The sequence below is a fragment of the Cuculus canorus genome, chromosome Z (assembly GCF_017976375.1).
Source record: "Cuculus canorus isolate bCucCan1 chromosome Z, bCucCan1.pri, whole genome shotgun sequence".
Lineage (NCBI taxonomy): Eukaryota > Metazoa > Chordata > Aves > Cuculiformes > Cuculidae > Cuculus > Cuculus canorus.
Genome location: NC_071441.1, coordinates 76,195,538 through 76,220,350, shown reverse-complemented (window position 1 = coordinate 76,220,350; position 24,813 = coordinate 76,195,538). Strand labels below are relative to the sequence as shown.

Here is a 24,813-nt window from a genome sequence, read left to right as displayed (position 1 = left end):
TTTTAGGCTGGAAGCTAACTGACATGTCTTAAGAAAGACAAGAATCCAGACAAATTTCTATGTTTGTGTTCAAACTTTCGTCCTGAAGAACTTTGTTTTTCTTTTTTTTTTCTTTTCCAGATATTGAAAAATATCACTTGGTACGCTGAGCGTGTCTTAACAGAGATCTCGCTTGGGAGTCTCCTGATCCTAGTTGTGATAAGAACCATCCAGTACAACATGACACGGACAAGGGTAAGAGCTGCGTGAAGCGCTTACGCACATCACCTTGATTTCTAACTTCAACAGCATGAATTCGGTTCCAAACTGGGTGTGGAATTTTTCTTCATTCTGTTGCAACCATTTGGCTTCCGAATTTACAGGAGGGAAGGAAATGGAAAGATCAGCTGTATTCACTAAGTGCAGCGTTAATTGGTTCTGAACTTGTAATACAATTTCTGTGTTATCATCTGGTTCATGGAGTAGATTTGGAACAGAATTCAGGCACCACATTCCTCATTTTCAGATGAGAAAAAAAAGCTCCTTGGTTTGGTGAGAACTGATCCCTTTGAAGTTGTTTGCCTCTCAAGTTATTCAGAAGTGGGAGTTGCACTCTATCTGTTGTTAGTGCTTTTATGAAGTAGGACAGTGACTGGGATATAAAATCTTCTCAAACTCCAGCAAAGTAAAACTTCTTCAACTTCATTGCCTCACATCAGATTGGTTTTGTGTGTTTTTCAAGCATTTTGTTTAGACCTTATTTGAAACATATAAGCGTGGGATCATACCCTTTGAGTATTTTCAACAATTAAAGATATGGAAGGTTTTACATGAGAAAGTAACAAAAATATTTAAATATATTTTAAATTGGGAAACAAAGATTTTACTTTTATGATCATAAGAATTGGAAGAAGCAAGGATGTTCTTAGCATATAATTTCAGGACTTTGAATCTGTTATATTCTGTAAATGCGTATTTTAGACTTGAGTAGGTAAAATCAATTCCTACTGGACTGGAAAAGTGGATGAGTTTGGTTCTTGGCTTTGGTAGGGCCATCATTTAAATGCTTATCTGATCAAATGTTTTCAGGATGCTGACAAGGGAACCAAAACTCGGAAGTATCGTATTAGTTGTTTTAGTTGTGGGAATCTATAGAATGCTTTGAAATAGTTAACAGGGAGATGAGTTATGAAGCAGAAAATGTTAGGATAAGACTACAGAAAAGAGAGAGAGGAAGGGAGGTGGAGAAGGTTTTTCAGTATTGGTTACATCTGTGATGTCACTGTAAATCAACATTTCTAAAGACATACACGTATACATGTGTGTTTACATACACGCATACACACTCTAAAATCTGCATTAAGCAATCACTATTTTATAAGCCTTTTTTTAAAGAAAACAAACTTAATACACAAATATGCACACTTGACTTTTCTGCTGTATGCTTTTGATCGTGCCCGTTAAATGACGTCTGTTACTCGGTCTTGTGAATGATTCCTGCAGTACGTGTCAGTGTATATCAAAAGGAAAGTTTGATGTGTGTTTTTTTTACCTTTTCTCTTCTTTCTGACAGGACAAATACCTTCATACAAATTGTCTAGCAGCCTTGGCAAATATGTCAGCGCAGTTCCGCTCACTTCATCAGTACGCTGCTCAGAGGATCATCAGGTAAATATACAGACTACTCTTAAAACTGATCTTTACTGAAACTCAGGATTACAGAAACTTAAATTTTATCCGCCTGAATAGAAACTGATGAACGAAATAGCTGAAATGATAACTGAATAGCTTAATAATCCCAGAATAAATATTATTTGCCTTATATTTGCATCTGTTCTGAATGCACTAACAATACTAGTTCCTCTGTCTGAGAAACTTCTGACTTTGTTTGTCTTAACAGAACAACTCTATGGCTACTTTCAGAGCAGGAGGTTTTCAGGGATTTGTGTGAATTATGCTTTCTTTACGCATTTATCATGTTGTAATAGAAATGCACTGAGTGGTTGTTCTTATGCAGACTGAATTTTTTACTTGCTTTACTTCTTCCTTCATGTTTGGCAGAAGATCTGTTTGCTGAAACAGACGTAACACAATGATCGTTTTGTGACGAGGCCCTGCAGATAGGGGCAATAAAGCCTGCGCCCATGCTTTTCAACCGATAAAGTTTCTTAGCCTCTATATAATGTATAGTTGATATCTGTTCTGGTTCTAAAACAGGGCCATAACTTTAAAGAAGTAGATACTGAGGTTGGTCCTTCCTATTTTGTATCTGTGCTGCAGAGCACTATGTAAAGGCAGGTAATCACGCGTCAGGCATCCTTCTCATCTTGGAAGTCAGCCCTGCTCCACACTCTAAAGGAAACCAGGAAGGTTCTTGTTATTGTGATCTGGAATAAACTGGTTTAGCGCTTGTCAAGTACAGACAGTGTGCCAAAAAGAAGTAAATTATAATTGCGTACCTGTACACTTTGTAAAGGACTGAGTAATAACAGATGCATCTTGTGCTTAAGCCCCTGCTCTTTAGGATTTAATTCTCTCTGAGCCCCACCTCTTTTGGAAATGGTTGGTTGTGAAAATGTGGACAAGTAAGGAGGATGAATGCATTCTGCCATTACCTTTTCCCTACTTGATACTCATCCTCATTTCATAACCTCGACAGTGATAATGAATGCTCAGAATTTGAATTGAAGCCGTTTTCTTATTGCGTATCACAGACATTGTCTTAAATGCCTGCTCTCTTCATTTCTCTATTCATAGACATGGAGTCCAAGTTTCTCAGGTGTTTGCAAATCTTGGCCTCTGAAATCATAGACCTTAGCGTGGTGTGAGATACGCTACCTTGATGCTCAGAAGCTTGCACTGATTTTTACTGTGATTGTTTTCCACTTCAGAGCTTTTTCCTACATTTCTGATCTCTGATTTTGTTCGATTTTATTCTACTGCTGTTTCCGCAGACCAAAGCAAGATGTGTTCCCCTGGTTATATTTGGGCGAGGAAGAGGTTATCTTTGTAGTCCCATTACGGCTAACTGCTGTCACCACTTAGTAATCTTGTAGTCATCTAGCATCATTGCTTGTGTGGCTTGGCTTTTGTCAAAATGCTGAGTTTATGGACATCCGCTACTCGAAATTTAAACTCATGGTTCAAATTAAGCACAGCTGGATTATTTTGATTTAATTGGGTTGTGAAATGGGTAAGCATGTTCTGATGGCTTATCAGAAGAGGTGGCAACCATCAGCAGGGAAGCAGCAGCCTCAGTGCTTTTGCACATCCATCTCACCTCAATGTTACAACTCAGGAATGTCAAAGGAGCCTTTCTGTACTGGACACCAGCTTCTTCCAGCCTTCTCACATGGGCTTTTCACCACCCATGGTGGCATCTTTGAGGCAGATCGACTCCCTGACGTTTAACACCCATCTCAACACCCAGGAAAGGTTGTCACCAAGAAATTCTGTTGCACTCTTTGTATGTAAAATTATAACATACATGTTAAATCTTCTGGGACATCATCCTTGGGCATCCGTGGGTGCCTTGGGCATCATCTGTCTAGACATATGTAGTTAATGTGACTTCAACATTGCGGCTTGATTTGAATTGTGAAATAATTACGTTGATATTTTTACTGAAGGTAGATGGAATTTTGTTGATCATAGAATCACAGAATCATAGAATGGTTTGGGTTGGAAGTGACCTGAAAGCGCACCCAGTCCCACCCCCTGCCATGGGCAGGGACACCTCCCACTGGATCAGGTTGCTCAAAGCCCCATCCAACCTGGCCTGGAACCCCTCCAGGGATGGGGCTTAACACTGTTGATGCTTAACACTGATGCCTGCAGAGGCAGAAGACAGAGAGGAAAATTCTGCCACATTGAAATTGTCTGTCAAATAATCTGTCTTTTACTGTGTGAAGGACTAACAAGTCCATGTGTGAAATGCTCTGAACAGAAAGAAAGACCTTGGAGCGAACACATAGCACTGATGTATTCAAAGCTCTTTAGTTATTCCAAAGATGCGAGCTCTTAGGAGCTACTGTTGGTTGGTTTCCGTATGTTTTTCAACAGAGCGACTTCACATGGGATCTGAGCTGGGCAGTATTAGAAATAATAAACAATATCCATCCAGCTGTAGTGTGGTAGGACAGCAAGTCTGAGAAGGGCTTTAGTTATCCCAGCCAGTGGGTGCTGGCAGGGGTGGAGCTGTATTTTTGTGGTTGGAAATAATGTGAAGAAAGGAACAGAAGGTGAATGTAATCATCAACTGAGGAAGCAAAACAGAAAGGCAATATGATGCGCATTTATCGCGTATCATAGAATATAGCGTGATATTCTTACATCGTCCGAAGATATTCCACACTATTGTTTTTAAGCTTCTGCCTTGTTGTGGTCTGAGGCTCCATACTATTAGAATGCAGAAATTGTGATAAAAGAGGTGAAACAGAACCAGAAAAACAAGGGGAGTAAGGGAATATATTTGGTATCTTCTTCCCTAAAAAGAAGATGGTACTTTGTATTACAGAAGTATCTTAGGGTATAGGTTTTTAAATTAAGCAGCTGTGAAACACTTAACTTAAAATCTGCTTAGCAATACAACAGTCATAGTTTAAGCCTCACCAGATGCTCTAATGATTCCTTCCTTAATGTGAGAAGTAATTCCATTTCCACGCAGGCTTTTTGCTAATCCTATTCTGAGCAGAGACTGCCAATTGTTTTAAATTCTGAAAACTATTTTCTATGAAAGAATTAGCTGAGAATATTCAATATAGCATATTTAAAAGCTCAGTAAAATACAACTTCTTAATGCCGGGTAATTTGTATCACGTTCCAGCAAGCATAAAAATTGACAGATTTGTATAAATCCATGACAAGCAGCTGCTGGAAGTAAAAATAGATGTTTTATTGTAAGATCCTGGGCAGTATTTATTTAATATTGGATGTCCTCTATTGTAGATTGCCCTGACTTTGAGATCTTGCCCTCCTCTCTCTGCTGTTACTACTGGTTTGTTTTTAATTACTCAGAACTCTTTTTATCAGCATGATACTGCGCTGCATTGTCACTCTCATATTTGTGGAGTGCTGACACTTTAAATTATATTGGTAGAATATTATAAGATAAAATACGCATTGATGTCATTATTGTCAAAAATGACTACCAGGGTGGCTGTGTAGTCTCCAAGCAATAGAGCACAACCAGGTGGAGTGTTGCCTACCTGCAGTGAGAGTAAGGTTTTCCTTTGCTTGGTTTCTATTCTACAAGTAGCAAAAGGTAAAGTCACACCCCTAGCTGTCGTATTAATGTAGGCATTCAGTTTGTGACTTCGAACTGCGTGTGGAGGAGGACTGGGGGGGTGAGAAGCTCGACATGAGCCGGCAGCATGCACCCACAGCCCAGAAACCAGCCGTGTCCTGGGCTGCATCCAAAGCCGCGTGGCCAGCAGGGAGGGAGGGGATTCTGACCCTCTGCTCCACTCTGGGGAGACCCCACCTGGAGTCCTGTGTCCAGTGCTGGAATCCCCAACAGAAGAAGGATATGGAACTGTTGGAATGGGTCCAGAGGAAACCATGAAGATGATCGGAGGGCTGGAGCACCTCTGCTGTGAGGACAGGCTGAGAGAGTTGGGATTGTTCAGCCTGGAGAAGAGGAGGCTGTGAGGAGACCTTAGAGCAGCTTCCAGTGCTGAAAGGGGCTCCAGGAAAGCTGGGGAGGGGCTTTTTGCAAAGGCCTGGAGTGATAGGACAAGGGGGAATGGTTTTAAATTGGAAGAGGCAAGATCTAGATTAGACATGAGGAAAAAATTCTTCATGCTGGGGTGGGGAGGCCTTCATGAGGGTGGGGAGGCCCTGGCCCAGGTTGCCCACTGAAATTATAGATGCCCCCTCACTAGAAGTGTTCAAGGCCGGGTTGGGTGGGGCTCTGAGCAGCTGGGTCTAGTTGGAAGTGTCCCTGCCTATGGCAGGAGTTTGGAACTGGGTGGGCTTTACAGTCCCTTCCAACCCAAACTATTCCATGGTTCTATGAACTGCAAGTCAGTGGGCATTAATTCATTTAATCTGTTTGGAAGTGGCTTTCATGACATTGGGCTTCCCTACAGCCAGCTTGGAGATGACACTAGAAGATGGAGAGCCTTCCCTGAACGGCCGTAATCTGACATCTCGGCAGCCTGTCATCCTACCAAAATTAGTGACAAGGAGAAGAATACTGATTACTCAAGGCAAATGCTTTGGCTATTGGGATGTTTGCTGTTTTCTAAGCAGGACTATACCACTGGAGGTTGTCAGACACCTCACTAGTTAGACAGGCATATTTAACATTCTATGACTATGGAGCTGGAAACACTCTCCAGCTCTTCTTTTTTCCTATGCTGTCAGCACAGCTGTTCACATGCAGGGCTGTGTGAGCCGCTGAGGACATTTCTTGGTTGCATTTCTCCACGTTAGATGACTTAAGGAAATTAAGTTTCAAAACAGGGTAATGAAGCGCTAGCACAGGTTATCCAGAGAATTCATGGATGCTCCATCCTAAGGCCAGGTTGGATTAGGCTTTGAGCAACCTGATCCAATGGTAGGTGTCCCTGCCCGTGGTAAGGGGTTGGAACTGGATGGGCTTTAAAGTTCCTTCCAGCCCAAACCATCTATGGAATCTTATGATTCTGTGAATTATATCGATGTCATATATTGTTGATTTCTTTGGCTCTCGTAGAGAGTTTGGTGGGATTCAGGGAATGATATGAAGAAAAGGTTTCTGTTGCCTTCCTGATGTTCATAGGAGTCAAGTGGAATTAGGAGGTAATGTGTGCTTAAAAGGAATCCAGAGCATAGACGTTAACTTGTGCATGGTGTAGAGTGCCATGTGTGGGACTTGAGTGTCATCATAGCTCTGATGATTCTCTTACAGGTGACTGCATCAGTGTTGTTCCCAAGGTCTGCTCGTCTCATCTGGGAGGCAGCTGAAACCCTTTTTTCTCTTTGCACTCTCTGACAGTGTTTTAATCATTCTGTAGGGTCAATTATGTGTCATAATTGAAAAATGGGTCACAACAACCCCGTGCAGCACCAGGCCTGGGGAAGAATGGCTGGAAAGCTGTCTGGCAGAGAACGACCTGGGGGTGCTGTGCAACAGCAGCCAAACATCAGCCTTGTGGCCAAGAAGGCCAAGAGTATTGTGGCTTGGATGAGCCATGGTGTGGCCAGCAGGAGCACGGAAGGGATCGTCCCCTTGGAGTCAGTGGTGGTGAGGCCACACCTTGAATTCTGGGTTCAGTTTTGGGCCCCTCACTCCAAGAAAGACATTGAGGCGCTGGAGCACATCCAGAGAAGGGGAACGGAGCTGGGAAGGGTTTTAGAACACAGGGATTATGGGAGTGGCTGAGGAACCTGGAGCTTTTTAACTTGGGGAAGAGGAGGCTGAGGGAGACCTCGTTGCTCTTTGCAGCTCTTGCAAAGGTGATTGTGGTGAGGTGGGTGTTGGTCTCTTCTCCCAAGTGACAGGTGATAGGACAAGAGGGAAAGGCCTTGAGTTGTGCCAGTGGAGGTTCAGATTGGATATTATTAAAAATCCCTTCACTGTAAGAGTGGTGAAGCACTGGCAGAGGCTGCGCAGGGCAGTGGTGACGTTACCATCCCTGGAAGAGTTCAAACACCATGTGGCCATGGCAGTTTGAGACAGGGTTTAGAAGACACAGTGGTGTTGGGCTGCTGTTTGGGCTGGATGATCTTGTACGTCTTTTCCAACCTCTAGGATTCTATGAGTCTGTAAGCTACCACAAGAAATTCCCAGCCATTCTGATATATGCTGCTGTATTTGAAAAGTTTCACCTCCACAACCAAACCATTTGTTTTACGGTTTCCTTTGTTAGTAATTTAATTTGTCTCTTACTGTTTCCTCTTATAACCTGGCAGTTTTTTTCTGGTGTGAAAGTATTTGAGATCTCTTTAAGAATAGGAGCATATTATGTTGTTTTATGTATCACCTTTTGAGCTCAGTTTAAGATTATGATGGATTGAAAATTGCCTTTAAGTTGGAATGTGTGAGATTCTGTGAGAACATTGTATTGATGCTGCAATGATTAAGAACTTTCACCTCGGTCGGGGCAATTCACCTGGGTCAGCGCAGTCCTGGGGGCAATCAATACAGGCTGGGAGATAATGTGCTTGGGAGCAGCCCTGAGGAGAAGGACTTGGGGTGCTGGGGATGAGAAGCTCGACATGAGCCGACAACATGCACTCTCAGCCCAGAAACCAACCGTGTCCTGGGCTGCATCCAAAGCCGCGTGGCCAGCAGGGAGGGAGGGGATTCTGCCCCTCTGCTCCGCTCTAAGGAGACCCCACCTGGAGTCCTGTGTCCAGTGCTGGAATCCCCAACAGAAGAAGGATATGGAGATGTTGGAATGGGTCCAGAGGAGGCTAGAAAGATGATCAGAGGGCTGGAGCTCCTCCCATACAAGGACAGGCTGAGAGAGTTTGGGTTGTTCAGCCTGGAGAAGAGAAGGCTCAGAGGAGACCTTAGAGTGACTTTCCAGTACCTGAAGGGGCTCCAGGAAAGCTGGAGAGGGGCTCTTCACAAAGGCTTGTGGGGATAGGACGAGAGGCAATGGGTGTAAACTGGAGAGGGACAGATTTAGACTAGACATAAGGAGGAATTTCTTCACGCTGAGGGTGGGGAGGCCCTGGCCCAGGTTGCCCAGAGCAGCGGTGGCTGCCCCATCCCTGGAGGGGTTCCAGGCCAGGTTGGATGGGGCTTGGAGCCCCTGATCCAGTGGGAGGTGTCCCTGCCCGTGGCAGGAGGTTGGGACTGGATGGGCTTTAAGGTCCCTTCCAACCCAACCCATTCTATGATTCTATGATTCTATGATTCTGTGAACTTACCAGCCTCAAGTAGCTTTAATCAGAAATTTGATGCTGTTTGAGGAATAAAGCTTACTGTGTTCTAAAGGGAGTGAAAAATAAGTATTTGGATGAGAAGATGCGTTTTTCACATCACAAGTCTTTTGGTTTGTTTTTTTCCTAAAGGAAGTCTCTGAATTTTCGTAGTAGATGCACGTGTCTGTGCCTTTTACATTCGTGCTTATGAAACCGTATAGCTAGTTTTTTAAAATATGGAGTAATGTGCATCTGGAGTCCCCTCTTTCAGCTTAAAACTATTACCTCATGTCCTCTTAATGTCCTCCGTGGAGGGGTTTAAAAGATGTGCAGATGTGGTGCTTAGGGGCATTGTTTATTGATAGAATTGGCAGTGTTAGGTTTATGGTTGGACTTGGTGATCTTAAGGGTTTTTTCTAACACAAACGATTCTGTGATTCTTATCAATTTCAAGTTATCAGCCATTTTGCTCTTAGAGAAATTGTCAGAGTACTGTAAATTCTGATTAAAACAGTGACTTTAGGTTAAAAAGTGAATGATAAAACCATTTGAATGATTTTTTTTTCTGTTATAGCATACAGTTTTTATTTCTTTAAATATATGCCTTGTTCTTGGGTACCGGTGTAATTCTTGGGTTTGCAGGAAGAAATACTGCTTCATTTGCAGAACAGAGTTCACTGCTATTCCAAGAACGGGTTTTGCTCATTATATAAACATCTGTTGGGTTTGTGAATTTGAATGATTTATTCACAATGTCCCTTAGTAAAGTGTTTAAATTATTCTTGCAGTGTGTTTTCCTCTTTCAGTCACCATTATAGAATTGCCCATCTTTGTAATTTTTACCCATGTTATTTGATGGAGTGGATGACATTTTATTTTTCGTGACTATACTTTCTCCCTATCTTTTTATAGGCTGTTAGCAATGAGTTTAATCATAGAATCATAGACTCGCTTGGTTGGAGAAGACTTTGGGGATCACTGAGTCCAACCGTGCCTGTCCACTATTAAACTAGATCCCTGAGCACTTCCTGTCCTGTCTTCTAAGCATTTCCAGGGATAAGGACTCCACCACCTCCCTGGATGGCCTCTGCCACTGCCCGAGAACCCAGTTATCAATAGTTGTTATTATTGTGAATTTTCATACTGTATTGTACTTGAAAGGCGAAAGTGTATCATTCGCCTCTGCTTTCCCTTAGGTTATATCGGTTGATGCTTTTATAAATCAGAGGTAAGGAGGGAGCTAATCAAATTTTTCACGTGCTGCTTTGTTTGACAGAATGACAATGACTCCAAGGCATGTGTTAATTATGTCTGTTATCGTGGCCTTTTTTTCCTGGCCTGTATTAGTTTATTGAAAATATTTTTTATTTATTTTATGTGTATATTGTTGAAGTGATTTTAAATCTAGAATTTCTTTAGCGAGGGTCTCTGTGTATAAAGCAGAAGACTTTTTGAGTTGGCCAGGCATTTGCTTATTCAAGTAGTTAAGTATTTGTCTTCAGGCAAAAAGGAAAAGGTGTATGCAGCAGCAAGACATGTATGATCTGACCTGCTGTATTAAACTGAAAACTCTAAAATTATTAGTGTCTGAATGTGGTGAATTTATGATTTACCACTTGCTTAAAAACATAGAATAGAATCACAAGATGGTTTTGGTTCGATTCTGCTGCAGAAGAAGTAACATCTTCAACTCGCTCAGGTTGCTCAGAGCCCCATCCAACCTCACCTGGAATGTTTCCACAGGTGAGGCATCCACCATCTCTCTGGGCAACCTATGCCAGTGTCTCACCACCCTCAGCATAAAGAAGTTCTTCCTTCTCTCCACTCTGACTCTCCCCTCCCGTTTTTTTAACAGTGACAATAACGAGGTATAATTGCTGGCTCAAACTCATTAGACTGCTTGCATATGAAGATAAACAAATTTCTCTCCCACGTGACTTTACACTCTGTGAGCATTCTGGTTTTCCTTCCTTCTTTGTCTTTGATGTCCACGGTGCTTTCAGGAAGCTCTTTAACATACAGCTTCCTCTTTCTTTGCGGAATAGCGATGGGACAGTTGTTGGGACAGTTGTTGCAGAAAACCCGTGAGACTGAGTTACTTGGATCAAAGGCACTTCTTCAGGAGAAAAACTTAAAGAAAAAAAGCCCAGTTGCTGCATAACTGCTTCAAAGATGTTTGGTTTCTAATGCTCATTTGTTTTTAATTCTTATTTGAAAACATATGTGTAGAAACAACAGTTGCTTCACCTACAGGAATAGTGATTTTTAAGTGGTAAAATCTTAGCATAGTAAGCACTTCAAACTAAATGTGATATGTGAATTGAGCAAAATAAAGTAAGTGAATAGGGTATGTAATGCTTTTATTAAACTAATCTTTCTAACTTTTGCACAGCAAGAGAATGACTGGTCTTAAATTAGAGCCACTTTTCACATAGGAAACTTCCTAAAACTGTTCCAAATTTAGGGCTGGAACCCTTTGACCTTATGAAACCTTATTTTGGGAAAGCTGTATTTCAGAAATGTCGGTTTTCAGTAATGAGAAAGTAACATAATACCAGTAAGCTGTCAGGGATAAATCATAATAGCCAACCTGTACCTTTGTTAACAGTAACATGAAAAGTAGTTCCTGCTTCCTTTCTTTCTGCTCTGTTGGTGGTTTTGTAACAGGGGGTTTCTGTTGCCTGGAGCTCTGTGGCTGTGAGACACACGCAGATTTGCATCATACCACGCGTGCTGGGAGCCTTGGGCTTTGGGAGCAGCGTTTAAACACCACCGTAAGAATGATCAATAGACCAGTCTTTTATTTTCTGGGTTCAAATCTCAGTTGGACCATTAAATTAAAATCTCGGTTCACTGATCTCTTAATCGTAGTAGGGGAGTGTTCCTAATAGCAAATCCTAGAGAAAAGAGGCTGCTCTGCCTTCACACCAGTGTACATCAAAAGACTTCACAAGTCAAATTATGTAATAATGAGAGATCATGCTCTAAAGGGTGTTCTTGGAATTATTGTCCTGTGGCCAGAGCTGTTAAATATGGAGACCTCTTGAGCATCAGCTTCCTTCTTCCTTCTTAAATAACTAAAATAAAAGGAAAAAGGACTTGAGGGTAATGAATAGATTCACTAAACCTGTGATATCTGCCTCAGCAGGTATTAGAAGGGGCATAATCGTAGATGCCTGGTTTCTGATAGTGAAATGTGACTCACAGAATCACCAGGTTGGAAAAGACCTCCAGGATCATTGAGTCCAACCATCCCTATCAACCACTAAACCATGTCCCTGAGCACCTTGTCTACCCATCTTTTAAATACCTCCAGGGATGGTGACTCCACCCCCTCCCTGGGCAGCCTCTGCCAGTGCCTGATGACCCTTTTTGTGAAAAATTTCTTTCTGATATCCAGCCTGACCCTCCCCTGGTACAGCTTGAGGCCATTCCCCCTTGTCCTGTCCCCTGTTACTTGGGAGAAGAGCCCAGCTCCCTCCTCTCCACAACCTCCTTTCAGGCAGTTGTGGAGAGCAATAAGGTCTCCCCTCAGCCTCCTCTTCTCCAGGCTGAACAACCCCAGCTCTCTCAGCCGCTCCTCATCAGACGTTCTCCAGCCCCCTCACCAGCTTCGTTGCTCTTCTCTGGACACTCTCCAGAGCCTCAACATCCTTCTTGTGGTGAGGGGCCCAGAACTGAACACAGCACTCAAGGTGCGGTCTCACCAGTTCTGAGTACAGGGGTAGAAACCCCTCTGAAATATCTCTGATCTGAGCTGTTCAACAATAGGAGGTAATATTTTTCTCCTATTTTGCATCATGTGGATTGTAGTTGTGCTAGAAGGAAATTACCTTAATGAAAGTTACCACAACAGCATGACTATTTCCCAAGTTTTCTAAACAAGAGGGGGTTTTTAACATCATGGCTTTCACTGGCTCTTGGTGTGGTCCATGAGTGTGCAGGATGCTCTGCAGCCCTGGACTCAGATTCTGTGCTTCTTGAGGGACCTGTTGATAGGAAGAGTGGCTTTTAGTAGTTCTTGACCCCAAATATTTTCATGCAGATGTCATGTCATGGAAGTAAAAAGGGAAAAAGCATCTTTCTGTGGGTTTCATAGAATCATAGAATGGTTTGGGCTGGAAGGGACCATGAAGGTCATCCAATCCAGTGAGCAGAGACATCTTCCACTGGATCAGATTGCTCAGACTTGGGGTTATTTTTCTGCAACTCCACCAACTTGTTTGGTTTTCTGTGTTACTTTAAACCAGGAGAAAATGACCCATTCATCCCAGAAAACTTTCATTGCCTTGAGTACTCTGGCTGGTGAATTTGTTACTTTGAAGTATTTGTGTTATTTTTTTCCCCTGTGTGCTTTGCTTTGGTGGCATTTACAATGTACTGTGTGCCTTGGGTTTTAGCAATACGTTCTCTTCAGTACAGAAGGCCACAGAATTTACTGGTTGACATTGCCTCAAAGATAAGAACTAAAAACTTCAAAGATATTTTGCTTTTAATGCTTCTTAACTTTGAAATAGTTTTGTAGCATTTCTCCAGACTAGCTAATAAATGCTTTCTCTTTTTCTAAAGTAGAGGAGAAAACATTTATTATCTTGCCTGGATGTAAAATGATACTGTATTTATGAGGAACTGCTTTATAATTTTTATTTACCCTCCTGTGCAATGCAGGATGATAAAAAAGTGACAATCCTGTTTTTATTAGATGTTCCAAGTAGAATGAAAGCTAATAGCTTCTCAGAAAAGGGCCTTCATGATATTCTCATGTTGAGGCTGTGTTTGAAAGAGGATGTTGTGGGAGTGGAAGATCAAACAGCTCCAAGCCACTGAGTCAAAACTTGGGTTTTAATCTATAGATTCTCAGGAGTAGGAGTTGTATGCACAGCAGGATACCTGGATAGGTTTTTGTGCCAGCTGGTCAGCCCTGGGTGGCTTTGGCTTGCTCTTCATGAGCTCTTCGCAGACACAGACACAGCGATCTCTTTGCAGATGCTTTTTATGCTCTTCATCTACCGTGTCACTGTTACTACCTGTGCACACAGAGGGTGCTGAATCCGCAGAGTGGCTTTTGTTGGGAGACAGAAGCCATTTATAAAGATCTCAACAGCATTAAATAGAAGAAACATGTGCTGGCCTTATTAGTAGCTTGTTGACCTAGATTAGCTGTGGGGAAGCTTATAAGCTGATCAGCCATTCCAAAATTGGGAGTTGTCATTGCAATTAGTAGGGAAGTCTGTGACAAAAGAGGAGGCAACAATTATTCGGATAAGGGAAAAGAGAATATTAGTAGCAGAAGTCTTCTAGTTGGTGTGACTTAGCAATGTAAATATAATGCAGTTAGTTTTTAAAAGGCATGAGGCATCCTTTGTTACTCTGCGTTGAGTGTCACTGTGGTTGAACCTGTTAAAATGCTGCTTCAGCTGTATCAGTAGAAAGAGGAGTGCTCCATGTGGGCTCTCCTGGTTTTGCCTGTGTGTAACATATGGGGTTGAGATTTTAGGCTGATATCAGATGTTTCCAACATGGAAATATCTTTGAACTTGGTTAAGCCTGCTTGAACCTGCTGAGGATTCTGTGCGGGCACCTGGTGGGACGGTAATACCCTTGTCGCCCATCTGGCGTGAGCAGTTGAACGCCCTGCGTGCTGTTAGGAGTGTTTGGAGCCCGCGACACCTGAGCTCACGGGTAATGGGGATTTCACAGATGGACAGACTCACAGCTTTATTTTGAGATATATAGGATCAATGTCAACCACAGTGAGGTCTTTGACAATCGGTTGCTTCTCTCTGTCTCAGGGCCTTCTCTCACAAAGCGGAGTGGTTGAACTGCGTTGTCTTCTGTTCTGCATATAGTGGCCCAGGAGTCCTCAGGCATATGATTGTTGATTGCTGGTCTGCCTTAAAAAAAACTTTTAATATCTAAATACATAACACTCTAGAAGCTCAACTTTGGACAAGATAGTCTGCTCTTCCTTGACCACTTTCTGGGTCTCTGTTGGCTTGTAATCATAGAATCATAAAATCATTAGGTTGGAAAAGACCTTTGAGAGCATCAGCTCCAACCATCTCTATCCACTACTATATCACATCCCTAAGCACTTCATCTGCCTTTTAAACACTTTCAGGGATGGGGACTCCACCACTTCCCTGGGCAGCCTCTACCAGTGCTTGAGAACCCTTTCTGTGAAGAAATTTTTCCTAATGTCCAGTCTGAACTGCCTTTGACTCAGCTTGAGGCCATTTCCTCTCATCACCTATCACTTGGGAGAAGAGACCAACACCCACCTCCCTACAACCTCCTTTCAGGTGGTTGTAGAGAGCAATAATGTCTCCCTTCAGCTTCCTCTTCTCCAGGCTAAACAACCCCAGTTCCATCAGCTGCTCCTTGTAAGACTTGTCCTCCAGCCCCTTCACCCTCTTCATCGCTCTTCTCTGGACACACTCCAGGAGCTCTTTGTCTTTGTTGTAGTGAGGGGCCCAAAGCTGAACCCCGGATTTGAGGCTCGACTTCAGCAGTGCTGAGTACAAGGGCGGTATTACTTCCCTGGTCCTTCTGGCCACACTGCCATCATGGTAATTCTGTCGGGGTTTTTTTGCAGAGGGGGAACGTCATTTCAAAATCTCATCAATCTTCTGCCATCCAGGAAATTGTGCGGTACTTCAGTGTCCTACAGGTTGCAAGTCATGACATGGCAGAATGTGTGATTAAATGAACATGAGATAAATTAGCACAGAATCTCGGCCGTGGAGCTGAAGTTCATTGAAGTCTCGGTACCTGTTTCAGGCAATCTAGAGCATCACACAAGTTCTTGCATGTGACAGAGAATTTAGTTCGGACGTGGAAGGTCCTGTTGTCCCACCTTTAGTTGTCATGAATGGCCCATTCATAGTTACTGTGCTGCTCTTTGGAAACAGTACAGTTGGATAACAGTCCTCAAATTGCTGAATTAAACTTTTCTTTCTTGGTGGATCCTTACAGCTTTTAAGATTGTGGATCTTGCAAATCCATTATGATGGAAAAGAAGAAATATTTGAGGAAACCTGGACAGAAATGATTATTTTTGCAATTATGCTGTTTCACAGATGGATTTGCAGAGCAGAGTGAGGTTCTGAGTTGCATCACTTAAGTTTTCTGCATGTTCAGTACTGAAAGGAAGCAAAAATGAGAAGGCTAGCAGCATTATTCCAGTGCTGCTAGTAGAGTTTTGATCTTTTTTAGCTGGCTTGGAAAAAACGTTAAGGCCACTACAATGTTTGTGTTGTTTGGTATTCAGGAGTCTAATACACAGTACACTGAAGATAAGAATCTTACAGGTTTTGCATTTTAGAAAGTCTGTGTTATAGCAATAAATAAGATTGTCTGAGATTTAAACATCTGTCTCAGATTTTCTGATATTTAAAGAACAAGAGAGTTGTAATAGTTTTTTAGAAGCTATTATTTGCTATTGTAGGAGAATCATATAAACTGCAGTTTTGTCTTCTTGGTTTGTTTGGTGTGGAATGTATTTATAGGACTATGTTCCTTAGCAGAAATAGAGGTAATTCAAGATAATGACTTGCTTGAACCTGTCTTTTATCTTCAGTTGTAGTGTATTTGGCTCATTAACCGCCTATACAACATGTACTCCCTTTTTAGAAATTTTCTCTTTGGAAAAAAACTGTGGGTTACGTTCTAAAGAAATTAATGAGTAATGAACTTATAAGGATTTCTCTGACAAACTGAAACTGTATTATGGCTGTAAATAAGAATTAGTATGAATCAAAAGTACAGCATTAATCATAAATCTTATTTTATCTCGTCAGGGTACTGCTTATTTCACATTTTAACTGATGTCTTTATATATGTCTTGCATTTTTCCAGCTTTATATTTGAGTGAACTAATTTCTCTCTCCTTGAGTCTGAAGCCAGGATAGGTATGAGTGGCTGCGAGGAAGAGACTAGAGCAGTTACATCCACCAAATGAACCTGATCTCCTTCTATGACAAGGTTATCCGCTTAGTGGACGAGGGAAGGGCTGTGGGTGTGGTGGACTTGAACAGGTCTTATGAGGAGGGGCTGAGAGAGCTGGGGTTGTTTAGCCTGGAGAAGAGGAGGCTGAGGGGAGACCTTATTGCTCTCTACAACTGCCTGAAAGGAGGTTGTGGAGAGGAGGGAGCTGGGCTCTTCTCCCAGGTGACAGGGGACAGGACAAGGGGGAATGGCCTGAAGCTCCGCCAGGGGAGGTTCAGGCTGGATATCAGAAAAAAATTCTTCGCAGAGAGAGTCATCGGGCACTGGAACAGCTGCCCAGGGAGGGGGTCGAGTCGCCTTCCCTGGAGGTGTTTAAGGAACGGGTGGATGAAGTGCTTGGGGACGTGGTTTAAGGGAGTGTTAGGAATGGTTGGACTCGATGATCCAGTGGGTCCTTTCCAACCTGGTGATTCTATGATTCTATGACTTGGGCTTTAGGAAAGCCTTTGATGCCATTTTTCAGAGTGTTCTGCTTGAGGAACCATCTGCCACTGGCCTGGACAGGCAAACCCTCTGCTGGGTAAAGAACTGGATGGATGGCCGGGCCCAAAAAGTTGTGGGAAATGGAATTCAATTCAGTTGGAGGCCCAACACAAGTGGTGTCCCCAGAGCTCAGTGCTGCGTCCAGTTCTGTTCAGTGTGTTTACCCATGATCTGGATGAAGGAATTCAGTGTTTCCTCAGACAGTTTGTGGATGACACCAAGCTGGGAGGAAGTGTCAGTCTGAGGGTATGGAGGCTCGGCAGAGAATCTGGACAGGCTGGGTCCAAGGGCTGAGACCAACAGGATGGGGTTCAACAAGGCCAAGTGCCGGGTTCTGCACCTAGGACACAATAGCTCCAGGCTTGGAGAAGACTGGCTAGAAACGTGCCAGGAGAAGGATGTGGGGTTGTTGGTTGATAATGGCTGAACATGAGCCAACAGTGGCCCAGGTGGCCAAGAAGGCCAATGGCATCTTGGCTTGGATCAGAGACAGTGTGGCCAGCAGGAGCAGGGAGGTGATTTTGTCCCTGAACTCAGCACTGGTGAGGCTGCACCTCGAATCCTGGGTTCAGTTTTAGGCCCTGCACTATGAGAAGGACATTGAGGAGCTGGAGAGCATGTGGAGAGGGGAACAGAACTGGTGAAGGGGCTGGAGAACAAGTGTTATGAGAAGCAGCTGATGGAACTGGGGTTGTTCAGCCTTGAGGAGAGGAGGCTGAAGGGAGACCTTACCACTATCTACAACTGCCTGAAAGAAGGTTGTAGCAAGGCAGGCGTTGGTCTCTTCTCTCCAGGCAATGAGATGAGAGTAAATGGCCTCAAGTTGCACCAGGGCAGGTTCAGATTAGGTAAAAGGAAAAAATCCTTCACTGAAAGGGTTTTCAGACCCTGGCAGAGGCTGCCCAGGGAGGTGGTAGAGTCCCCATCCCTCGAGGTTTCAAAGACAGGCAGACAGAGTGCTCGGGGATCTGGTTTAGTAGTGGACAGGTACAGCTGGACTGGATGATGTCAAAGGTGTTTTCCAAGCTCGCAATTCTACATTTCTGTGTTTCTATGAACTGTGTCAATTGCTCCTGAAAACTGTCCTTTCCATCACATGTGGACATCTTCCGTTCATTCAGACCCCATGCTTCAGTGAGGATTTTCCGACAGGCTTTCTAACGAATTTTAAGAATGCAAGATAATAGTTCTTGAAATTTCTGAGTCTTTTCAGTTCTCGAGCCAACGTAGTTCCCACTGCCATATGTTTTCAACGTATTTGCATGGTTTGCAAAAAGAATATTGCACTTTGAAACATCTGACACTTTTAAATGGAGGGTGAAAATATAGGTGCAGAAGAAACAATCAAGATTTATCAACTTAACTGTGCATCAAGTCTTTATAACTGTCAAATGAGTCAACCTTTTTAATGGTAATGGCCTTCAGCAAGTTTAGGAAAGAACAGGCTTTCAGGTAAAGTAAATACACTTAGTTCTGCCATGAATAAATAAATTTACTGTGAAGTTATGTAGAGACATGTTTCTGTAGCTCATTTATCATGCTCTTGGGTCCACAAGTAGCTCTTTTTCCAAATACCACAATTTACATGGGCTCAATTGGGATGAATCCTGCTGTGGAACAGGATGAGGGCTCTGGCAAGTGCTGCTGGCTCGTGATGCCCCCTTCTGCTGTCACCTCCCAATGGAGAGATTTCAGGTTTGTGCAGATTGAGATCATAGAATCACAGAATGTCCTGAGTTTGAAGGGACTCACGAGGATCACAGGATCCAACTCCTGTTCCTGCACAGGACAACCCCAACATTCACAACGTGTCTCTGAGGGCTTTTGCCAAATGCTTCTGGAATATTGTCAGGCTTGGCACCGTGACTGTTTCCCTGGGAGCTGTTCTAGTGCTCTCATCATCCTCTGTGGGAAGAACCTTTTCCTATTGTCCCACCTAACCCTCCCCTGGCGCATCTTCCTGCCATTCCCTTGGGTCTGGTCATTGGTCACCAGAGAGAAGAGCTCCGCGGCTGCTCCTCCTCCTCCTTCCCTTGTGAGGAAGATGTGGACCGTGATGAGGTCTCCCCTCAGTCGCCTCTTCTCCAGCCTGAACAGACCAAGTGACTTTAGCCGCTCCTCATATGGCTTCCCCTTTAAGCCCCTCACCAACTTCGTGGCCTCCTATAGACACTCTCCAGTAGCTTTACATGCATTTTATCCTGTGGCACCCAAAGCTGTACCTGGTGCTGAAGGTGAGGCTGCAGCAGTGTGGAGCAGAGCGGGACAATCCCCTCCCTCACCCGACGGCCGATGCCGTGCTTGATGCACTGGGGACACAGCTGCCCCCTTGGCTGCCAGGGCACTGCTGGCTCATGTTCAACTTGCCACTGTCCGGCACCCCCAGATCCCTTTCCGCAGAATGCTGTCCAGCTCCCCAGCTGCAGATCTCTGTGCTTCCGCAGGTGTTGCAGGCCTGTCCTGTGATCCATTGCAGAGTCTGTGAAGTAACACGAGTGTCTAGACAAAGGATGGAAGTACAGGAGGTTTCATAGAATCATGGAGTGATTTGGGTTGGAACAGACCATGAAGCCCATCCACTCCCAGCTCTGACATGGGCAGGAACACCTCCCACTGGATCAGGGGCTCCAAGCCCCATCCAACCTGGCCTTGAACACCTCCAGGGATGGGGCAGCCACCACTGCTCTGGGCAACCTGGGCCAGGGCCTCCCCACCCTCACAGGCAAAAATTTCTTCCCAAGGTCTGTTCTGAATCTCCCCTCCTTCAGCTAAAAACCGTTCCCCCTCATCCTCTCCCTGCACTCCCTCATCAGGAGCCCCTCCCCAGCTTTCTATGAGCTATTTTCGGCACTGGAAGCTGCTATAAGGTTTCTTCGGAGCCTTCTCTTCTCCAGGCTGAACAACCCCAACTCTCTCAGTCCCAACTCTCTCAGCCTGTCCTCAGAGCAGAGGTGCTCCAGCCCTCAGACCATCTTCGTAGCCTCCTCTGGACTTTGGATGTTGCCTTCCAGTACAACATTCCCATAGTAGTGTCTCTTAAGCTGCCACGGACATGGGCTTCTCAAGTAACAAATGCATCTGGGCGATTAAAACCCATTCTCTGTCTGAAACATCAGCACTGAATAGACACTTCCCCCAGGCTCTTTCACATCTTCTTTTCTTATGGTTCGTCAGCTGTTTGTGTCTGCTTCTAATATACAGATCCTTCTGTTCTTTTTGATTGAGCTTCATCTGCACAGAGGTAATTTGGCCTTTCTGTGGAAGAATCTCATGTATTTATTGTTAGAGTTTCAGTCTATCGGACATCTCCAGAACTCGTTTGGTTTTCATTTCCTTGCCTCCTCCTTCACTATAAATACTTTTGGGTGTAAAGATAATTACTCCTCTTTTAGACCATCATTTGGGTAGTGCTGTGACAGAGTGCTACTTCGGGGCATGGGAAATTATGTCTGTGACACATTATCACAAATAATCGCTGCTTAAATATTTGAATAATTTTCATGCTTCTCTGTTCTGTGTTATTATGGCCCCTTTAGCCCTGTAATGACCTCTTTCCCCCAAAGTGCTGTTTTGCAATAGTGCAATTTAAAATCCTGTCATTGTTCTGTGCTGTGAGATGTGAATTTGGTGATGCTTATAGCTGAAAAGCAGGTCTGCAAGAATGAGGTATTTTTAGAAAGCTAAGAGAAGTCACCCTCTTACTTGGATCAGGGGAATCGAGGAGGAAGGAGAGTAACAGTAATGAAAAAGGATCAAGCTGGGGATTGCTTAAGAACTGACGCACAGAAGCATAGAATCATTAAGGTTGGAAAAGTACTCTAAGATCATCCAGTCCAACTGTCACCCCAACCCTACTGTGCCTGACAAACCATGTCCCCAAGTGCCACATCTACACATTTTTTGAACACTCCTAGGCGTGGGGACTGCCCTTCCCTGAGCAGCCTCTGCCAGTGCTTCACCACTCTTTCAGTTAAGGCATTTTTTTTTTTTAATATCCAATCTAACCCTCCCCATGCGCAACTTGAGGCCGTTTCCTCTTGTCCCGTTACTTGTTACTTGGGGAAAGAGACCAGGATTTGATATGCGGCCTCACCGGTGCTGAGTACAGGGGAGCGATCTCTTCCTTACTCCTGCTGGCCACACCATGGCTGATCCAAGCCAGGGTGCTGTTGGCCTTGTTGGCCACCTGGGCCACTGCTGGCTCATGTTCAGCTGCTGTTGACGAGCACTCCTAGGTCCTTTTCTGCAGGCTAGTTTTCCAACCACTTTTCCCCAAAATACATGTCCGCGGCACCTGATGAAATACATCTGAGAACACTGAGAGAGTTGACTCATGGCATTGCAAAATTGGATCACATTGGATCACATCTGGAAAATTGCATCCCAGTTTTGGGCCCCTGGACATACGAAAGGTGTTGGTGAGCTGGAGCAGGTTCAGTGGAGGGCTACCACAGTGGTGGAGGCTGGAGGACTTGTCATAGCAAGATGGACTGAAGGAACTGGACTTGTTTAGCCTGGAGAAGAGGGGGCTTCAGGCTAAATCTAAGGCAGGACTATCAGAGAAAGAGTTATCAACATTCCCACACATAGGGGGAGGGTCCTGAGGAGATGGAGATGTTCTCTTTGTAGAAGTGTTTGGAAGGAAGATGAGGGAGAATGGTCATGAACTGAAATCAGAAGGTTCCAGCCTGCTGGAAGAGTACAATTTTTCATGGTAGGGAAGCGTTGGCACAGCAACCCAGAGAAGCTCTAGAGTCTCTGTCCCTGGAGGCTTTCAAAATCCACTGGAAAAAGCCCTGGTCTGGATTCAGCGTAAACCCTGCTTTTAGCAGAAGGCTGGGCTAGAGACCTCCTAAGGTCCCTTTCAACTTTAATTGTGACTCTAGGATAAGAATAATACGAAAAGATATAGAAACTGGCTGAAAAAGGAGGAATTTCAGTGTCCTAGAATCATAAAGGCCAATGTGATCTCCTGCACCCCCACTACAAACTTTAATTGCACCTTAAGCAGCTTAACTGTCCTAACACTGCAGTCACAACACCCACCCCAAATCAACCCCAAATCAACTTTCTGTGGACAGAGATGTAAATCTCCTAAGAGTCTTGGTAGTAAAATCCAAATACGTAGTATGTTTTCTGATGTGGTTCATGAGTTCGTGTCATCAACGCAGAGTATTAAACAGAAATAAAAATATCATTCAACGTTCTAATTTTGGATGAAGTATATGATGTATTTTACTGTTGACAAGAAGGCAGATAGGCTTTTGATGATTTATACTGTTTATACTGTACGAAATAAAGTTAATAGGTGATATTTGGTAAGATATTAAGTGATATTGGACTTCAGTAAAGCCTTTGACACAGTTTCTCACAGCATTCTGCTTCAGAAACTGTCAGCCTCTGGCCTGGACAGGCGCACACTCTCCTGGGTTGAATCCTGGTTGGATGGCCGGGCCCAGAGAGTGGTGGTCAATGGAGTTCACTCCAGCTGGAGGTCGGTCACAAGTGGAGTTCCTCAGGGCTCAGTACTGGGTCCAGCTCTGTTCAATGTCTTTATCAATGACCTGGATGAAGGCATTGAGTGCACCCTCAGCAAGTTTGCAGATGACACTAAGATGGGAGGAAGTGTCGATCTGCTGGAGGGTGGGGAGGCTCTGCAAAGGGATCTGAACAGGCTGGACTGCTGGGCTGAGACCAATGGTATGAGGTTCAACAAGGCCAAATGCCGGGTCCTGCACTTGGGGCACAACAACCCTGTGCAGCGCTACAGACTGGGGGAAGAATGGCTGGAGAGCTGCACGGAAGAGAAGGACCTGGGGGTGCTGGTTGACAGCCGACTGAACATGAGCCAGCAGTGTGCCCAGGTGGCCAAGAAGGCCAACGGCATCTTGGCTTGGATCAGAAATGGGGTCACCAGCAGGTCCAGGGAGGAGATTCTCCCTCTGTATTCAGCACTGGTGAGACCGCACCTTGAATACTGTGTTCAGTTCTGGACCCCTCACCACAAGAAGGATGTTGAGGCTCTGGAGTGTGTCCAGAGAAGAGCAACGAAGCTGGTGAGGGGCTGGAGAACGTCTGACGAGGAGCGGCTGAGAGAGCTGGGGGTGTTTAGCCTGGAGAAGAGGAGGCTGAGGGGAGACCTTATTACTCTCTACAACTACCTGAAAGGAGGTTGTGGAGAGGAGGGAGCTGGGCTCTTCTCCCAGGTGACAGGGGACAGGACTAGAGGGAATGGCCTGAAGCTCCGCCAGGGGAGGTTCAGGTTGGATATCAGAAAAAAATTTTTCACAGTAAGAGTCATTGGGTACTGGAACAGCTGCCCAGGGAGGTGGTCGAGTCACCTTCCCTGGAGGTGTTTAAGGAACGGGTGGATGAAGTGCTTAGGGACATGGTTTAGGGAGTGTTAGGAATGGTTGGACTTGATGATCCAATGGGTCCTTTCCAACCTTGTGATTCTGTGATTCTGTGATTCTGTGATTTTAGGCAGACAATAAATTAACCACTCTTATGGAAGGGATGATTTAGCAAATTGTTGTTATCATCGATGTAGTCTGTGAGTATAGAAAGTGTTTTGGTTGGGTTTGTCATTGGGAACATAAGGGTAATGACTAACAGGACTGTGGAACCTGATGAGATGCATCCCAGAGTCCCAAGGGTATTGGTTGATGTGGTGGCCAAGCCACTCTCCATGATATTTGAATAGTTCAGGGGAAGTTCCTGGTGACTGGACAAAGCGTAACATTGTGCCCACCTTTAAAAAGGGTAGAAAAGACGACCGTGGGAACTACCGACCTGTCAGCCTCACCTCTGTGCCCGGGAAGATCATGGAAAAGATCCTCCTAGAAGCTGTGCTAAAGCACATGGAGGGCAGGGAGGTGATTAATGGCAGCCAGCATGGCTTCACCAGGGGCAAGTCCTGTCTGACCAACTTGGTGGCTTTCTATGATGGGGTAACCGCAGCAGTGGATATGGGAAAAGCAGTGAATGTGATCCATCTGGACTTCTGTAAAGCCTTTGACATGGTCCTCCACAATATCATTCTCTCTAGATTGGAGAAATACGGATTTAACGGATGGACTGTTCAGTGGTTAAGGAATTGGTTGAATGGTTGCATTCGAAGAGTAGTGGTCAATGGCTCGATGTCCAGATGGCGATCGGTGGCAAGTGGTGTCCCTCAGGGATCCATAATGGGACTTAATATCTTAATCAATGATATTGACAGTGAGATTGGGGGCACCCCCAGGGAGTTTGCAGATGACACCAGGCTGAGTGGTGCAGTTGCCACATGAGAAGGATAGTATGTCATCCAGAGGGACCTGGACAGGCTGGAGAAGTGGGGCTGTGAAAACCTCATGAGGTTCAACAAGGCACAGTGCAATGTCCTACACCTGGGCTGGGGTAATCTATGGTTTCAATACAGGATGGAGGATGAATAGATTGAGAGCAGCCCTGAGGAGAAGGACTTGGGGATGAGAAGCTCGACATGAA

At 44.4% G+C, this 24,813-nt stretch overlaps 1 protein-coding gene across 3 annotated transcripts in view; it reads left to right on the top strand.

Annotated features, from left to right (window-relative positions):
* Nucleotides 1-24,813, top strand: part of DYM (dymeclin) — a 263,448-nt gene that overhangs the window by 125,169 nt on the left and 113,466 nt on the right. For all 3 annotated transcript variants that reach the window (XM_009565789.2, XM_054054066.1, XM_054054067.1), the window contains exons 12-13: nucleotides 121-234; nucleotides 1,553-1,647. In XM_009565789.2, coding sequence (XP_009564084.1) covers nucleotides 121-234; nucleotides 1,553-1,647 — 209 coding nt within the window. The remainder of the gene's footprint in view (nucleotides 1-120; nucleotides 235-1,552; nucleotides 1,648-24,813) is intronic.